The sequence below is a fragment of the Acanthaster planci genome, linkage group LG07 (genome assembly GCF_054643075.1).
Source record: "Acanthaster planci isolate LZ-2023a linkage group LG07, COTS_SCS, whole genome shotgun sequence".
Taxonomy (NCBI): domain Eukaryota; kingdom Metazoa; phylum Echinodermata; class Asteroidea; order Valvatida; family Acanthasteridae; genus Acanthaster; species Acanthaster planci.
The window spans coordinates 10,483,010-10,499,706 of record NC_141783.1 but is presented as its reverse complement, the minus strand read 5'-3'; the positions used below and the strand labels follow the sequence as shown (position 1 = coordinate 10,499,706).

The window sequence follows — 16,697 nt, the reverse complement described above, 5'->3', positions numbered from 1 at the left end:
GGTGGAGAGCCCATCTTGTGGCTGGTACTGTACTAAACTATTGATAAAACACCGGCTGGCTGCTCTTAAATGCTTTCCCGGTGTCACACGAGACTTGGACTCCTCTGAAATGTGGACCCTTTTCCCTTGTATTTGTTGAACATTCTAAATTGTCACCTATGTTAAAGCTGTGCATAGAACTGCCAATAAGTCTGCATTTTGAGAGTCCCAAATTCACACCGCGCAGGCCTATTGCCACCTCAGCTCAAGCAGTGTGTGTGCCAAATGCGCAGCGATCTCAAATGATCAGCGATATCAGGAGACTGTTTAGGACTGCTCATAAGAGACGCATACAAAATATAGTCAGAGGGGTGTTTGAAAACTTGTTGGACAAGCGCATTGTAAGTTTATGATTGTTCAATGACTCGCTGACTCAAAAGGTATTTACGAATGGGAATAAATACGTGCCTGGCCAAAAAATGGATCGGGAAAATACATGTCGTAATGACCCGATCCAAAGGGGAGGGACATTTTCATCGTCCATTCTCCTTAGCCAGTCTTAAATGGATGTTTAGGACTCTTAAATGGATGTTTAGGACTGGCAGAGCAGCTAGTTATTCCCTTAGATCCTGAACTGTATGATTTGCTGTGTGCAAAAAATGAGTGTACTAATAAAATATTTTTTCCTTAAATGTTTCTGCTCATGCACTCTGCATCATGTTGTTTTGAGTCAACTGAGAGGTCAAACCTCACATCATGTGTAGCTGTGTCTTTATTGGCTGTGGCTGGCAGTAATGTGTCTATGGGAAGCGGCTACCATGTGGGATTGTGAAATTGTCAGCAGTGGCCACAAATATTCAGACGCAGCCTTTTAAAAGGATTCTACAGTGTAGTAATGACAACCATACATGGATTTCAAAGCATTTCTTAAGGTGACCATAGGAAACCAGTGAACGTGTGCATAAGAAACTGCAATAAGTGACAATTAGTTTCAAAATGTCAACCAACAAAAACAGGCAATATCTGCTTTCAAAGGGAGAGAGTACCTTCACAATTTTTTGTACAACCAACCTGAAATCATTTATTACAAGGTCAACCATGACCAAAAGTGGGCCAATGTTAGTAACAGATTCTGAATTCAACTTTAATAACCAACAATTTTGTGCAAGGTTTTCTCATCCTTATAAATGTGCCTTCACCAAAGCCTCAAGTCCAAACTTACTGAAGCTTTAGTTCTAATTAAAACTAAAAAGCCCACTTCAAAGTGAAACGTGGAATGTTATGACTGTAAACAAAAGAAATAATCAATGCATAAGTATCAAGAAAGTTTCAAAAACTGACCTATTCAGGTACCAGAAAACCTGTAGAAAAGTGAAATGCTAGACTTTCTGTGCAATTAGGATTTCCAAACATGCAAGCATGCAAACAAATAAAACTCGTAAGAAAGACAGTGAAAAATTAAGGACAATTTCCCTATTGAAGATGATGCATCTTTTTGCTTCTGTCTGGAAAAGCTGCGTTCTCAAAGATTCACGGGGTAAGTGTGCATCATTTGTGCTTGTAAAATGCAGGTCATATTATCTGGGCTGAACGCAAACCAAAGCCTAACAAACACGGCAGGGTAACACCAAAAACTAGTAACTCACATCAAAATGTTCCAACTTACACCTGGGGTAAAAATCAAATGTTTTTTTATCAGACATACTCTACAGTGAGGTATATCTTTTTACTAGAAAATCAGTTACCACGTTAAGTTGGTATAAACCTTAATTGGGATAGAAATACATTTCTTTAATGTGCAGTATATCCTATTTGGGGTATTATCCATTACTGATTCGGCTAATCTACTTCAGCATTACATCTCCATGGGGGTATTTCCCCCATTTGAGTACATCCTAATGCCCGGTTTGGGGGGTGTTGTTTCTACACGCGCATGCCGGCCACAGCTGACTCCAGGGACTTGTAGTTCCAGATGACCACTTGACCGTCCACGCTGGTCGAAGTCAGCTTGGTGATGTTCTCCTTGCTCCCAGAGTGGATGGAGATTTGACTGCATTGATGGAAAAGTATCAACCAAAATACACTCGTAACATTTCAGGAGTTTTAAATTACTCCTGTAACATCACCCTTTGGTGGAAAGTGTCACTTTTATATAATATTCATTATAAAGTAATTTAAAAATTTCGGGAAATAGTTTAAGTGAGAGTATACATGCAGACAGGGAACAGTAGATTCATGCAAGAATGAATCTACAGTACCTCATCCATTCTCCTTACATGACAGACGATAGTCTGAATTCCCATTTACACTGTGCCATTCCAACAATACCTTGCACTGCCTTGAACACACAGAAACCACCCACCAATGCATTTGTTCTTGACAGAAACAGAGGGTGTTCTGGATTGAAAGAAGCACTATTCTCATTGGAAAGGTCTTATGTAATCGGCTAGACTGCTATATTTAGCATGACAGAAGGCTGCAGTTTGGCTTGAGAACAATGCAATTTTTTATTGAGCCTTCTCCTTAGTAGTGGTGCTAATTGTAAATGAGTTGTGCTTGACATTAACATGCGGGTTCAAATAGCTCTTGTAAACTGGGTGCATATAGGAACAAATAATTAAGTTCTTGCTTTCCGTCCCTCAGATCTCACAACGCATCTTGGGCAAAAGGCTGCCAACTCCATGTTGGGTACACACCATTTTTCCCTCCAAGTGAGTTGTTTTTCAAATTCTGATCTCCAATTTGAAACACCTGTTCCTGCATGCCAGATTTTGGCACCCCGATGCCACTGCTCAGTTAAGCATGGCCAGAATGGTCTGACCCACTGCATGACAGCAGGCACTCCACTTGTGGTGGAAGTGTTTTTAAACAGATTAAAATCTGTGGCGCATGTTTCGTGCAAGAGAAGTGGTAACCTTAAAATGTATCCCTCTCAAGTTGGCAAAAATCACTTAGAGGGGCTTGCTTTTTGATGGCCAGGCTTACGTGATGGAGTTCTGGTGAACGGAGCTCCTGGCCGTATCTTGCTCTGTAGTTGCCTTCTTGTCCAGCTGGCGGAACTTGGCCATAGCACTAGAAAGCAATTTAAAAAAAAAAAAATGGTATATCTTTCTGGAACATGACCACTTTCACAATAAACTGCCGTGCACTGTAACCTAAGCAAAGCTGATAAATATATATCTGCTTGATGTGGGGGGGGGGGGGAATCGGAGGCCTTGTGTTTGTAGTTTGGTGCACTTTTTGAAAACATTGGATATACTTACTAATAAAAATGCAGCATTGGGAATTGGAGGATTGAGAGTTGCAGAACAGTGATTTTATCAACGAGCATGAGGACTCTAGGTCCATGCTCTAGAACTGAGTAGCCCCAAAAAAGGAGTGTGCCATCAAGTTGACAGATCTGTTTTGTCGGTTCCATTACGTGACTCAGTGAATTCTAACCAACATTTTTAGGGTAATTTGAGTGAATTGGGTTTCTTGGCCTTTGTTTTCAATACTACAGTGTATTTGATACAAATGTTAGGCCGTACACCAACTCATAAACATGTACAGTAAACTCCGGCCAAGTCGGCACTTTTGGGACTCAAGAAATTATGACGACTTACGCAAATGCCGACTTGTGCTGTAAGTCCTCATTTTGCTGACTTGCGCGTACACATGTATTGCCTATGTAAATGTACATTATGATTCCTTTGCACTAATTCAATGGCTTTTATTTACCCCCGGTTTATTTCTACCTCCATGGCCCATCCCAGCAAATTTGCTCTCGATTATTATCCTCAGGGGCTGCAAATTCAATAATTGATCATGTGCCCCTAAGGACGAAGCAAGGACGGCAAGCCACCTGCATATCACATCACGACTCGACAGTGCAGCACGTACATGTACGTGCTATAGTTACTGTACAGAAAACATACTGTACACTCATCCGCACACGCATTGGTTAAGTTCGTTCAATAAGGCAACCCCAAAATGGACAGAGCGCAGGGGTGTAGCACTAGGGTTACTGGTATTGATGTACTCATGCTGGCCGATTATCAACCACAGCCTGTGCTTCTGGTAAACAGATATCAGTCAAGCAGTGTGGGTCTTGTCACTTGACACTTCTTGGAAACCGTGGCGAAGGAAACTAATAACGATTTTTTTTAATGCCGACTTAGGCAAAGAAATTTTTGTGGTTTTTGTGGAAAAGGGACGGAGAAAAAACATACTGACTTGACAAAATGACAACTTATTAACGCCCACTCAGAAATGACATTTTCAAAGGAAACGCATTACAGACAATCGTGACTTCTGTCAAAAGGCCGACTTAGACGGTATGACGAGTTACGTGATGCCGACTTAGTCAAAGTTTACTGTATAATGAACATGTTCTGGCTGGCTTGCCGTCTATTACATAGTTCTCAGATAACTTTGCCTTTTTGTATACTGAAATGGTATTACCAGAATTACATGCACCTGTAAATGCACAACCCTGACATGACGCATTCATCTCTTGTGACTCTGCATAACTGAAAACTTCAGAGTCCAATCACATTCTTCTCGTTCTTCTGTCATGGCAGTGGATTTTCCATTTAAAGTGCCCTTACCTCAGGTTACCAGATTCCTTCTTCTTCTCCACTCCCAGCTTGCTCACGAAGGTGACTTTCTCTGAGTCGTCAATGTTGAACAGGATCAGCTCACAGTCATGGCCCCTGCACAAAAACAAACAGGAACGGGGGGGGGAACATTATGTACAAAACACTTCATTTGCAAAGGTTGCTCACCAGTACCATTCAAACGACTTTCAGCTTGAAGTACACAGACATTTAATATTATTGAATTTTAACTTGATTTAAAGTCAATGGCGTTATGGTATTTTTTCTGATGCTTTAAACCTAAGTTATACAGAAAGTCACTTGTACCTTGGCGTCTGGGACACAAAACATGAATTTTTGCTATTACTATGAATTAAATTAAAGCTTCTTATAGGTTGCAATGCATGAATTCTACGTTGTCTACACCTTGCTGCACAGAAATAAAAATCTCAAATTCCATTTGTTAAAAATCTGCAAAGCTGATAACTTTTGAGGCTTTTTTTCTGGAGGAGGAGGGGACCTAACTACATCCTTTCAAAGTTTCTGGTCAAGGAAATGCTAAGAGAGGATCTACATCTTTCAAAATATCTAGTATTAATAACTGCCAGTTTTCAGAAACGGTTTTGTGATTGAGCGCAAGAATAAAAATCGCCCCCACAGAACTGTGACCTGCTCTGTGAAAATGAGTCCGAAGGCCATTTTTATTGGTAACTTTCATTCCATTTCCATTAAAAAGAGCAAATCAGGCTTTTGCTCTTGTATCCCTCATCTTTATCTCTGATAAAAGTAGACATTGTGTAGATCACAAATAATGACAATTTCTATTGATTTCTATAGTGCAAGATTCTTTTAAATGCCTGTAAACTCAAAAGTGTCGAGGAGGTGAGGACCGGGGGGGGGTCAATCCAAATTTTAAAATACAAAAAGTTGAAAACATAAAATAACAATTATGATCATAATAAAAAAAGATGACATCAGGTCTTGACATTAATTTTGTTACCACAAATTTTACTTGCCAACTGCACAAGGCTAACTTGAATTGTTGTCAAGATTTGTTTGGGTAGATGATCCACATGTGTACTTTGAGTACCAATGTCAAGATATTTATTTCATGAGGCGGCAGGATGCTGTTTCTACACTGCAAAACCCTCATAAAAATCCATAAATAAATGCCATGTTTTTGTCAACCGTAAACTTAAAAAATGGCCTCTCCCTGGCAACGTCTTGGAGCCACACTGTATTTAACATTTAAACAACAAAGTGACTGCTCACAGCAACAACAAGGCTGTGTGGCCCGGCCCACTCGCAGGTCAGGAAGGGCAGGTTGCCAGTCCGCTGCACGCCGACGTGGAAGTCTGCCACAGAGTTCACCACGGACACCGTGCTGTCATGGCCCACCCAGGCCAGGCGGGTACCCGAGGCGTCAAAGGCCACACTGTGCACCCAACCACCAGAGCCTGTGGGAAATGGAAGAGAGAGTCAAGCGTCCTAAGTTGTGCGTGGATTTCAAGGACTGATGATGTTAGAACTCAAGAAACAGTGCCTCAATTTCTTTACAAAAAACACAGTAAAATAAAAAGGAGATCTTCCTCAATTTCATATGTTCAATGGATATGTTTGGCAAACAATAAAAATTACTACAATTCCTGTGACTTTCTGCATTCCAAAATTTACAAACAGGTCCTTTTAATCTGCTAGATGTCTGTGCCTTTGAAGGTAATGCTAGAAACGCTTGGGTCAGAGACTGTGGTTGTTTTTCATGTGTCCACTTGTTCAAAAGGTTAAATGTAACATGGCTACCAGGTTCTTTTAACTGGCCTTTCTAAGAGTTGTTGGGAACCCACATTTCTGTCCAGATTTTATTTCTTTTTTTCGCCTTTTCTCCCTCTTATTTTTCTACCAAATCCCAGAGACTTTGTACATGACTCCACCAGTTTTGAATCATCAATCTTAAACATGATAAGACCTTAGGCAGATGTGCACTGAACATTGATGTTATGATGAAGTGATCAAAAATGACGACAAGCCATTACTGGTCAATTTTGAGGCTTAATATCTCTGAAACAAGTCCCATTAAGGAGAAACTTTGTTTCACCATAGGTTCTATGTGTTACAGGTGAAAATTAAGATGTCAGGACAATGATCTAATGTCATTATTTTTAAGGAATTTCTTTTTCATGTTCTGAACATGGTATCCTCAATTCTTTGTGAGGTAAAGTTAATATGCAACCTGTGTGCCGTAATGTAATCATAATGATGTCATCAATGTAGCATATTCTTGCACATGTGAAATATCCAGTCGTCTTGAAACATAGTGGGAAGGTGTTGTATTAATTGTGCATTGCAGACATGAAGTGACGCCAGGATGAAGCTGTTGGCTGATTTTTTTATTCATTGTTACAGATTTTCCTTTTATTTTCTGCTACAAGTAGTTTTGGGCACTCTCGCAAGTTTGATTTATTTGAAATTTCTTCGTGATAAAGTCATTCAAGATTACTAATATTAACACTTGCAATACACTTCATGATGTCATTGAGTGACCTGACACAGATATTTTTTAAACTGAACCCTGTTGATATTTTACATTTTTCCTTACATTAAACCAAGAGAGATTGCTTTGAAATCTTTCAGAAAGCAGGACAGCCTTATGTTCTGTGAAAAACAGATGCAAAGCCTAGTTTTGAAATTGATTTTTTTTCCATGCAACAATAGTTGCATTCTTGGTATTTTCCCAGAGTGTATCTTGGATAATCCATCTAAAAAAAATGTAAGCAATAATGAATAAGGGTTCTGCTAACTCAACTATACATTCCGTGGTCTGATGAGTTTAACCATCAATGCCACATCCATTACCTCCGGCACTGAGCTCTTGCATGCAGTTCCCAAATGGCATCTTCTTGCCCCAGCTGTTAGCTTCAGGCTTGTCTTCAATCTCCTTGATGTACGCCGAAAACACCCTGATGGGAAAGAGAAGGATACTCATAATTTGGGATCCTCAGCCAATCATTCACCTTAACATTGGATCAAGCCAATATTGAAACTCATTATCGGCAGTGCCCCGACTCCCCCCCCCAAGAGGAAAACTTGAAACCACCCAAAAAAATCCACTAGTTTCTCATCCGTTTTTTTTTTTACAGAAGGTGGTTTGTTTTTTAACTCTACCAGATTTTTTAAGATGGCAGATCGATATCTTGGACTCTTTTGCTAACACTTTTGGGTCCCAAGTAAGGAGCTTTGACCCCCAACTAACAATCTTTAAACTTTAAAACTAACATTTGCTAAGCAGAGAACATTTATAACATACTGGGGCAACAGTTGATGAGCCTCCATCTCCAACTACCTGATTTATAATGTCATTGACTTTGGAGAGTCCAGCTTATCAGACGCAGGTCAAAAGGCTAGGGATTTGTGAACAGACCGCAACGGACAAAGGGGGGGGGGAGTTGCAAAACCCAGTGACTGGACAAAGGATCAGGCAACCAAGGAATGAGAAAGACTGTGCTGGGATTAAAATGTCAGGCCCACTAATTTTTTCAGTTCATAAATTTGTATGCAAAACCTGATGGAAGACAAATCAGATGAACTTAACATTTCACAACTTTGTGACTAGTGCCTCTTTTTTGTGAAACAATATTTCTCCAATGATAAGCAAAATCCTGTGCTCTCTGACATTGGCTCCAGCCTGCTGTACCTTGCTTTGAAGTCAGCCGAGCCGGCAGCCAGCAGATAGTTGTTGGGGTGCCAGTCCAGGCTGGTCACGGTCGAGCGGATCGGCTTCTTGATGTGTTTGCTCACCCACCTGCGTATCAAGAACAAGTCAGTTCAACCAGAACAACTCTAAGTGAGTGCCAGTTCTCAATGATTGACCAATGAGATCATCGCAAACACAGGAGACGCACAGTCAACATGTAGAGGCTTAGATGAAAACAATCAACTAGAGCCATTCTTCACCTCTCCTTTGGAGAAAAATCAGCTTTAAAAAGATGGAGAGCCCATTACTTTGTTGTTCATTTCACCACAACCTCATAACTCTTTAAAACTTGAATTTAACGAAAGCCTAACTGATTTTCTTTCAAATAATTTCTTAGTTCACCGCCACATCTGGCTACCAGTGTAACTACAAAAAAAATCATTTCCATCATACATAATCAATGACAAACTTCAGGAGCTTTCAATTTTTCAGTCTATGTCCTTGGTGAGAACCTACGAAGAAAGGGTGAGATTTTAGAGAGATGGAATTTCCATGAAATAATCATGAGAGCCTTTGAGGACCCAAAAGCAGTGTAGGGTCTATGGTAAACATTTAAAGCACTCTTAAATTACCCACTTCTTATGCTATATATCAACTTTTATGTGATAAGACCTTATAGTAAACTCAGGCTCTTCCAGAATTGTGTAAAAAATCCTCGAATCCTGGTGAAAAAATCCTGAAATCAAGAAAGTCCTGACAAATCTCAGGCCTGCATACAGGTTTCTGCCACTTATTTTCTTTGACTTTAACTCACCAGTCGTTTTCCTGCTCAAAGTAGCAAACTGAAATCAAACGAGCACCACTGCCGACAGCAAACTTGTTCTCTGGCAAATGACACATAAAGCTCACACATTTCAAACCTGGGCTTATTTTTATGAACAAATAAATCTGATTGTTTTATGCAACGATAACTTTTCATACTCATGGTGTTGGACATGTTGAAATCCCTAGAATTTAGAATCAAGAGGGTGACAAAGTAATATAGTAATATAACAAAGTAATATATATGACATATGAGAACACCTAACTGTTCCAAAATGGTTATGCTAGTCCACTGAACACTACTCCCAAGCTAATGCGAGTTCCAAATTATACTCCTGAATAGAGAGAAACAAGTAGTTGTAAAGCGGCTTGCCCATGGACACAACGCTTGGACAGCAACTGGATTCAAATCCCTGACCCTCCTATCACGATCGGTGTCACACAACATTGGCAGTAGCGCCCTCTCCACTACAGAGGGCGCTACTGTCAGCTCTGTTCTAGAGCTTTTTCCTTTGTATGTGTTCAATGGAGAGAAATTCTGGGATGATTACTATTGTTACACTGTACTGGGCAAAGGCTGCATGAATACACAATAAAGGCTTTCCTTTTACAGTACATTGTTGTGTAGTGACGTAGACGTGGAAAATTCACAGACCCGCGTCAAAACACCACACTCTACCTCCTACTGAAAGCAGCGCAAGTGGAACACCTACCCAAGGGGGACCACTTGACGCAGGTGGCCGCACGGTTGATACGCAGGATCACAAGGGTTGGTTTCCACCCATCTTTGCCGTTCAGCGTCCAGACGTAGGCATTACGGTCCTGCCAGAAAAGGGTAATACAATAAGGAAGGTTTCCAACATTATCAATGAACAATGTATAGCTTTTCTTAATCTTTCAATCTTAAATCCATGGGGCTTTTAAACTATCATAAGAGGCTTGAGAAATACAAAGTGTGAAATATCAAGTGAAATTGAATGGGGGCCGGATGAGTTACTTGGATCAAGGCCTTGTGTATCAGACAGTGACTGAACTGCAGTGATTGAACCATACCAAAGAGTACTCTTGAGAGTATTTCGAAAGGATTGAGCCTTTTTTAATGGTGTAACTATCACGTTTTTTACAACACAACCTTTGCTGAAATCAATCTTGTGTTCCCAGGATGGTCTAAAGTTAAAAAGCAGTCTGGACATCTCCATATACATGTCTGAGACCACTAAATAAGCAATACAAAAGCTCTGTCTGGTCCCATAAATTCCAAAGCAACTGTGCATCCCTGACTGCGTTGGGAACCTTTCGGGGAGAACCAAGCAATGTGGGAGCTACTTTGCTCAGATAGGATACAGCTCTCAGTAACAGGGGCTGGATGACTGATACCTTGTCCGTGACTCCTTACACCCATGCAATTAACCATACATGCAAGTGCTGCTAGAAATACTTCACATTATTAGTTCAGAATCACATGTTTTGAATACAAAGGTGTCCCACTCCATTAGTTTTTATCTGTTTCATCCTGCAAGACAACAAAAATGAGGCCTTCTCTCCAGTAAATCCTGCAGCCCTTGAAAATACAGTGGTACCAACTGCAGACTATTTCAATCAAGCAGTCGCACACAGAAGTCTCTTTCATAAGTCTGTTTTGGGCGGATGCACTGTTCTGAAAATTTAAGCAGGTAAAACGAGCTCACCGTGCCGCAGGTAACGAGACGGTTGCTGTTCGGTGCCCAGTCGATACTAGTCACACGTTGGGTGTGCTGAAACCAACAAATGGTAAAAACACTCAAAGTTCACTCGGCTTTGATTATAAATTGAGTCTGAACACCGTACTCTGTATAGCGGTATACAGACAGGACAAATTGAAGTTAAAAGACTGTGTTCATGTAACACAAAAGGACCTCTCCTGGAATCCCTCGAATAGCCTGGCTATTATATGGAACGCTGGTGCCAATGAGCCTCGAGCTGAACCAAGAGGGGGTGCAATTTCTCAGCAACAGTGGCTCCTTTGGTCAAAACTGAACCTCTCTGGTTCACAACCATCAAATGAAAAGCACGCGTTACAGTCACATCACTACCAACAAAATGAACACTCCTGACCAATATGGCTCTTTTCAACCAACAAGTGGGTGTTTCTGCTCGAGGTGGATAATGCTTGAAAAATGTGGCTGGTGCTTGCCAACTTTTCAAAACTGAATCGCCTGTTTGTAGCCATATCTCAGCAAGCATCACTTTTACTGTTGTACACTTTAGTGTCATTTCATCTCGTACTAGGGTGGTTTTTCTAATACACAGCTACACTGTGGCTTTGTGTATACAGATTCAGTTAAAGACTGTCTGTATGCCTGGTGTTCCATGTGCTTGCATGCAAGCAGAACACAAGCAACATACGGTGTGTTCTTCTAAGGAGTCCACACAACACGTGGATAGGTATTAAGTGTTGAGCATTCAAATTTGCTCGGGAAAAAAATGCTGCATCTAAAATTACACACACCTCACTCAAGGTGTACAGTTTCTCGTAGCTGGGCCCCTTCTTGGCGTAGATGTGCACTTCATGGCTGTTGGGTGAGATGGCAATTTCTATCACAAGAAAAAAAAAGATAGCAAGATTATATTTATTGGACCATGAATCTAACTGTTATAAGGCCAACAGCATCATGCAAATGTGTATCATAGCGTATATGGACTACATCATGGACAAAAAGCCAACGAATTACAACTCTACAGTAGACTTTATGAACCACTGCTCACTCGAAAAAGTCCTGTATGGTGTATGAGCACGTATTTTGAAAAACATGATATGTTGGCCTGGCACATCCAGAAATAAGCCTTTTGCGAGTTAAATTTGAATAAAATCTGGTACACTGAGTTATCTGATAGCATATAAATAGGAAGTTTAATTCCCCAGACTAAAGACACCGTTACTATACCACGTGATTCAGGGCAAGCATCTCTCAAATGGACTGGTTCCTTTGTGACCTTCTTATCCATTGAAAACAGTGTATCTGCCTCAAGCAGAAACACCCCTCCTCAGTTGAAAAGAGCCATGTTGGGGGGAGGGGCTATTCATTTTGCTGGTAGCGACGCAACCCAAAATGCATGTATTTCCTAGTCATTTGTCAACCAGCAACGTACCGGTTCCCAACAACAGCCCCTACGTTGCTAGGAAAATTGTGCCCTCTTTTGGTCCAGCTTGGTGCTCATTGGTGCAAGGCGTAGATATAGCAACAGTGTCTTTAAAAGTAATCATTAGTTCTTATATGGCACAGATTATGGAATGTCTCTATGCACTTATTATCATTATCCCTGTACATTGGGCTCACATCATCTGAACATTCCTGAAACCATCTCAGCTCCCTGGGGAGTACATTAGCCCATGCTGCCATTTTGGCACAAATGGCTAAACATGATCATGTCTGCCCTCACAGGTACCCATTTACTCCTAGGTGAAGAGAGGCATATAGGGGTAAAGTGACTTGCCAAAGGTCACAACATGCTGCCACCAGCTGGATTTGAACCCCCGACCCTACGGTCAGAAGCTACAAATCATAACCACTGGCAGGGTTCTCCCCACGTACAAACTTGCGTATTGACCCAATACACGAAATTCTTTTCACAATAATTGCCGATGCACAAAAAAAATTGCCCAATACCGGATACCTATTTTTTCACTCCCAATACGCAGATTATTAGGCCTACAGTTGCACGGCCTATAGTAGGTATTAAAATGGACTACTGCACACATGTTGATGCGCATGGGTCTTTTTTAGTATAAAAATGTAGTTCCAAGTCTCCCCATCAAAATAATGCACGTAAAATATTTCTATTCCCGGGGATGTTAGTATTTCCATCAATTTTTGCATGAATTGATAGTGTTCGAGTTGCATAAGCCATGCCTTAATGACTCATTGACTTCCGCGCATCAGTTCCAAGCAAGAAAACGAGAAGTTTTCTTGGGGTTTTATGTGAGAAAAGTGAGCATTTCTTCAAGTGGCATTTTGAAGGCTTTCCATGACATTTATAAGAAACTAGGTATCAGAAATGCCTTAGAGAGAACAAGGTATAGGTCATGAGCTGTGCCTCAAACTCCACACCATGGCTTCACAATTTGTCAGTGAACAAGGAAGAAATCCCCCCCACACACACATTTGAAAAATCCTGGGGATAACCCTGAATAGGCCACATGCCCCCTTTAGTATGGAGAATTAAAACTGTTATGTTCACATGAATTTAAAGAACTCAGTTTACCAGATTTTTATTTTAAATGTTTATTAAGTAATAATCAACATGGACCAGTAAAGCGATGAAATATAATGTACAGTACACTACACAGAGTTCCAGCTAAAAACCCGTATATATTGATGGCAAATTCCTGTGCTAAGGCAACTGAAGAAAAATTAAGCACAGACATCAAAACCACCAGCTGGTCTGTTTCTTTGAAAGCATGATGATTCATTCACATACCAGAGCTATTTACTGCTTCAAATTAATACTTCATGCTTTCATATATGGGTGGGGAGAAACGACCAACAAACTTATTTACAGTTGGCATCAAACTATGTCAGGAGGAAATTTTGGTCTGGCACCACTCTGCCAAACTTTGCATCACGAGTCTTCTACAGATAAGGTCTTGGCCAAGCACTGATGCCCGTAGGAGTCAAAGAATTGGGAACAGTACAATTGGTTGGTGATTACAAAGAAAATGTCATCAATAAAGTGCAAATCTGCACAAGTGAACTCACGGCTGCGATCCTTGTTCCAAGCGTGGCAAGTGATTGGACCCAACTCAAAGTTGAACTTCTCGTTGTTTGACATTTTGCAGCTTGCTCAGTTGCTGACCAACTATTTTAACAGAAAAAAGAATCTGGAAATGCCTTTCTTGAGTACTTAGAATTGAATTGGAGAGCCCATCCCCCCAACTTGACAATCACCCAGCTAGTCTGGTAGAAAGTAATGACATTTCTTGACAACAATAAATTCGTAAATTTCAATTTAAAATCTTGATGCTATTCTTTTAAAATGAACGGATTAGTAATTAATTAGTAGCTCTGAAGAGAGAATTTGGTCAAAAATTTAAACCTGACGACACATCAATTCATTGCTCATGCAGAGCATGAGTTGGTCAGTACAAAAGTTGGTCATGTTGGTTGGTTTGGCGTACGAGTTGATTAAACTGTGTACGAGTCGGTCGGGGACAAGTTGACCTGTTCCCTTTCCAACATATCCAACAAAAATACAAGTAAAACTGAAAAATTCTGACAAAAAACCACCCCCAAAAATTATCATGAAAACAAATTTAAAAAGTATCTTTCATTTTAAAATGTAAAAGTAAATTTTAAATGTTTTAGCATCGTTTTATCATCATTTTGTAAGCTTGAACATGATACATGTCTGTGAAATCTTACAAAAGTGCAAAAGTGCCGGAAGGAAACCCTACCTACATGACCTTGCGTGCCTAGGCTACACTAAAACTTTACAAGGGTGTGGCAGACAAACGAGGATGAAGCGCGTCGCCAATTAACACAGAGGTTATGGAGGTAGGCCTGCGCCAACGCGGCGCGTACGTGCAAATGTCTCCAACTAGACCAACATGTCTCACTTCCTGGTCTGCCAGACTAAATTAATAATTAATTTAAATCAACATTAGAAGCTGTGTGAGCGAGCAGTTTTAAAAAACAAATAGTGGTATCTTACCCGTTAGTTTCTCTGCGCAAAAATGAACGATTTTGTTGGATTTTAACAAAGAAATTCGCGGACTCTGGTCAGTCAACGCGAAACAGGCGACAACGTTTTTGCAATGAGAACTATGTGTGGTGCCACGACTTTACACGCTGTTTTCAACATTTAGTAATTGAAGGACGGAGAGCTGACTAGACGACATCAAAGTTCGCGTGGGGGCGTAAACTTCCTTTTTGTCTAATGTGCGAATACGATGGCTACTAATAAACCCTACTCTGCACAAACCGAACATTCCTCGAAGCGCTCACGTAGATCTGGGTAGCCTAGCCGTGTTGACAGAGGATAGGATCGAACAGACCGTGATTGGTTAGCCCATAGATCCCGATCCGTTTTCCACATAAGGGCACCCTTTTTCAATTTTATAGTTCTCATTTCCCCCGGACCCTATTTTCTGCTCCCGGGCTGGAAGAAAAAGCCTTTTTTCTTACCGACCCTGCTGCTAATAAACAAAGTAGGTTGTGATCAGCTGTACAAAAGTAGCGCTGAAAACCTATACATGTGCGATACGATTTCGCCCAACCATCAACCACAGAGTAAGGACCCATACCCTGTGAACCCATCAACTTGAACGCAGCAACCACGGTATGCTACGGACGACAAGACCGTTCCATCGCACGCAACTTTGACAAGTGGGCGCAAGCTAAAAATAACTGAATATTAACATGACAAGAATATAATCAATGCCCTGAAATATATGTACTTACTGAGCTTCTTCAGGGCAAGCAGATTCAGTTCACACTGAATCTAAATCTGCCTCTGAACTGAACCTGTTACCAAAAGCTCGGCAATTACATATTTCAGAGCACTGATATATTACATTCTTGTCAATATTTGATCACGGTGCTACGCAGCCCTTTCATATTTCTTTAGAGCTAAAAATAACTACTGCACACGTGGCTTATGTCTGGACGTGCTGTACATGCACACGCGCACGTACATGTACATTGTACATGTGAACATGTACACGTAGATATATGTTTACACCGCATGGGCCGGGGGCGCCGGCGCACCGGCGTAAGGGTCTCATTTATCCAGCGTGCTCGGATTTCCGGAAGAACGCGCCAGATAAAATTAAGAGCACGTTGCCGCAACGTGCTCATTTATCCGGCATGCTGATTTTTCAAGTTGCATACGTATTGTGCGGCGGTGTGTTTATGGAATTCCATATCTGCCGTCGTGCGTCGCCCGTCGTGCGTCGCCCGTCGCGCGTCGCCCGTCGTGCGTCGCCCGTCGCGCGTCGCCCGTCGCGCGTCGCCCGTCGTGCGTCGCCCGTCGTGCGTCGCCCGTCGTGCGTCGCCCGTCGTGCGTCGCCCGCGGTTTTTTTGTCACGATTGCGCAGTGGTATTTTAAACTTTGACCCTTGATCGTTTCACATGTCCTTGTCCATGTACATGTCCTTGTTCGATCGATCCACCATGCCTGACTCTCATTTTAGCCATAGAACTAGAAGATGTACATGTATTCGTTTTTGCAGTTGCGCCAAACTCCAATTGAAGGAAGAAATAATATCCTGACATCGATAAAGTAACGTTTATATGAAATAATACCATTTTGGTTACATAAATAAATTAACAAAATAGACTTTTGTTAGGGTAGATTGTTTTTCTCGATAACTTAGTCACTCTAGATATAACTTTACTCGTTAACAGCCTGACTTTAGGTCTATAGCCTATGTAATATTTCTGTCTGTCCCTGCACGATATCCCACAGAACGGAATGTAAATAATAAATTATTTACATTGTTTGATTCCTTAATAGTTTTCATAAGAGACGAACTGATTCAACATTATTTTGAGGGCGGGTATACCTATGATGAAATCTGCTGTATATTCCAAATTAGACATGACTTTAGTTGCAGGTTGGCTCACGGAAGTCTTTTAAACAGTAACATTACT

General features: G+C 41.0%; 1 protein-coding gene across 2 annotated transcripts; it reads right to left on the bottom strand.

Annotated features, from left to right (window-relative positions):
- Nucleotides 1-1,462: 1,462 nt before the first annotated feature.
- Nucleotides 1,463-14,915, bottom strand: LOC110973731 (actin-related protein 2/3 complex subunit 1A-like). 2 transcript variants are annotated; one of them, XM_022224781.2, is made up of 12 exons: nucleotides 14,758-14,915; nucleotides 13,806-13,905; nucleotides 11,558-11,643; nucleotides 10,758-10,823; nucleotides 9,783-9,891; nucleotides 9,062-9,131; nucleotides 8,248-8,355; nucleotides 7,410-7,513; nucleotides 5,829-6,013; nucleotides 4,569-4,672; nucleotides 2,965-3,051; nucleotides 1,463-2,029 (listed from the first exon to the last, which is right to left on the bottom strand). In XM_022224781.2, the coding sequence occupies exons 2-12, from the start codon at nucleotides 13,876-13,878 to the stop codon at nucleotides 1,903-1,905; spliced, it is 1,119 nt and encodes a 372-aa protein (XP_022080473.1). In that variant the 5' UTR covers nucleotides 13,879-13,905; nucleotides 14,758-14,915; the 3' UTR covers nucleotides 1,463-1,902. The 2 variants fall into 2 exon arrangements, with proteins under 2 accessions (XP_022080473.1, XP_022080475.1); XM_022224783.2 differs by having other exon boundaries at nucleotides 13,806-13,909; nucleotides 14,758-14,892.
- Between the last annotated feature and the right edge of the window lie 1,782 nt (nucleotides 14,916-16,697).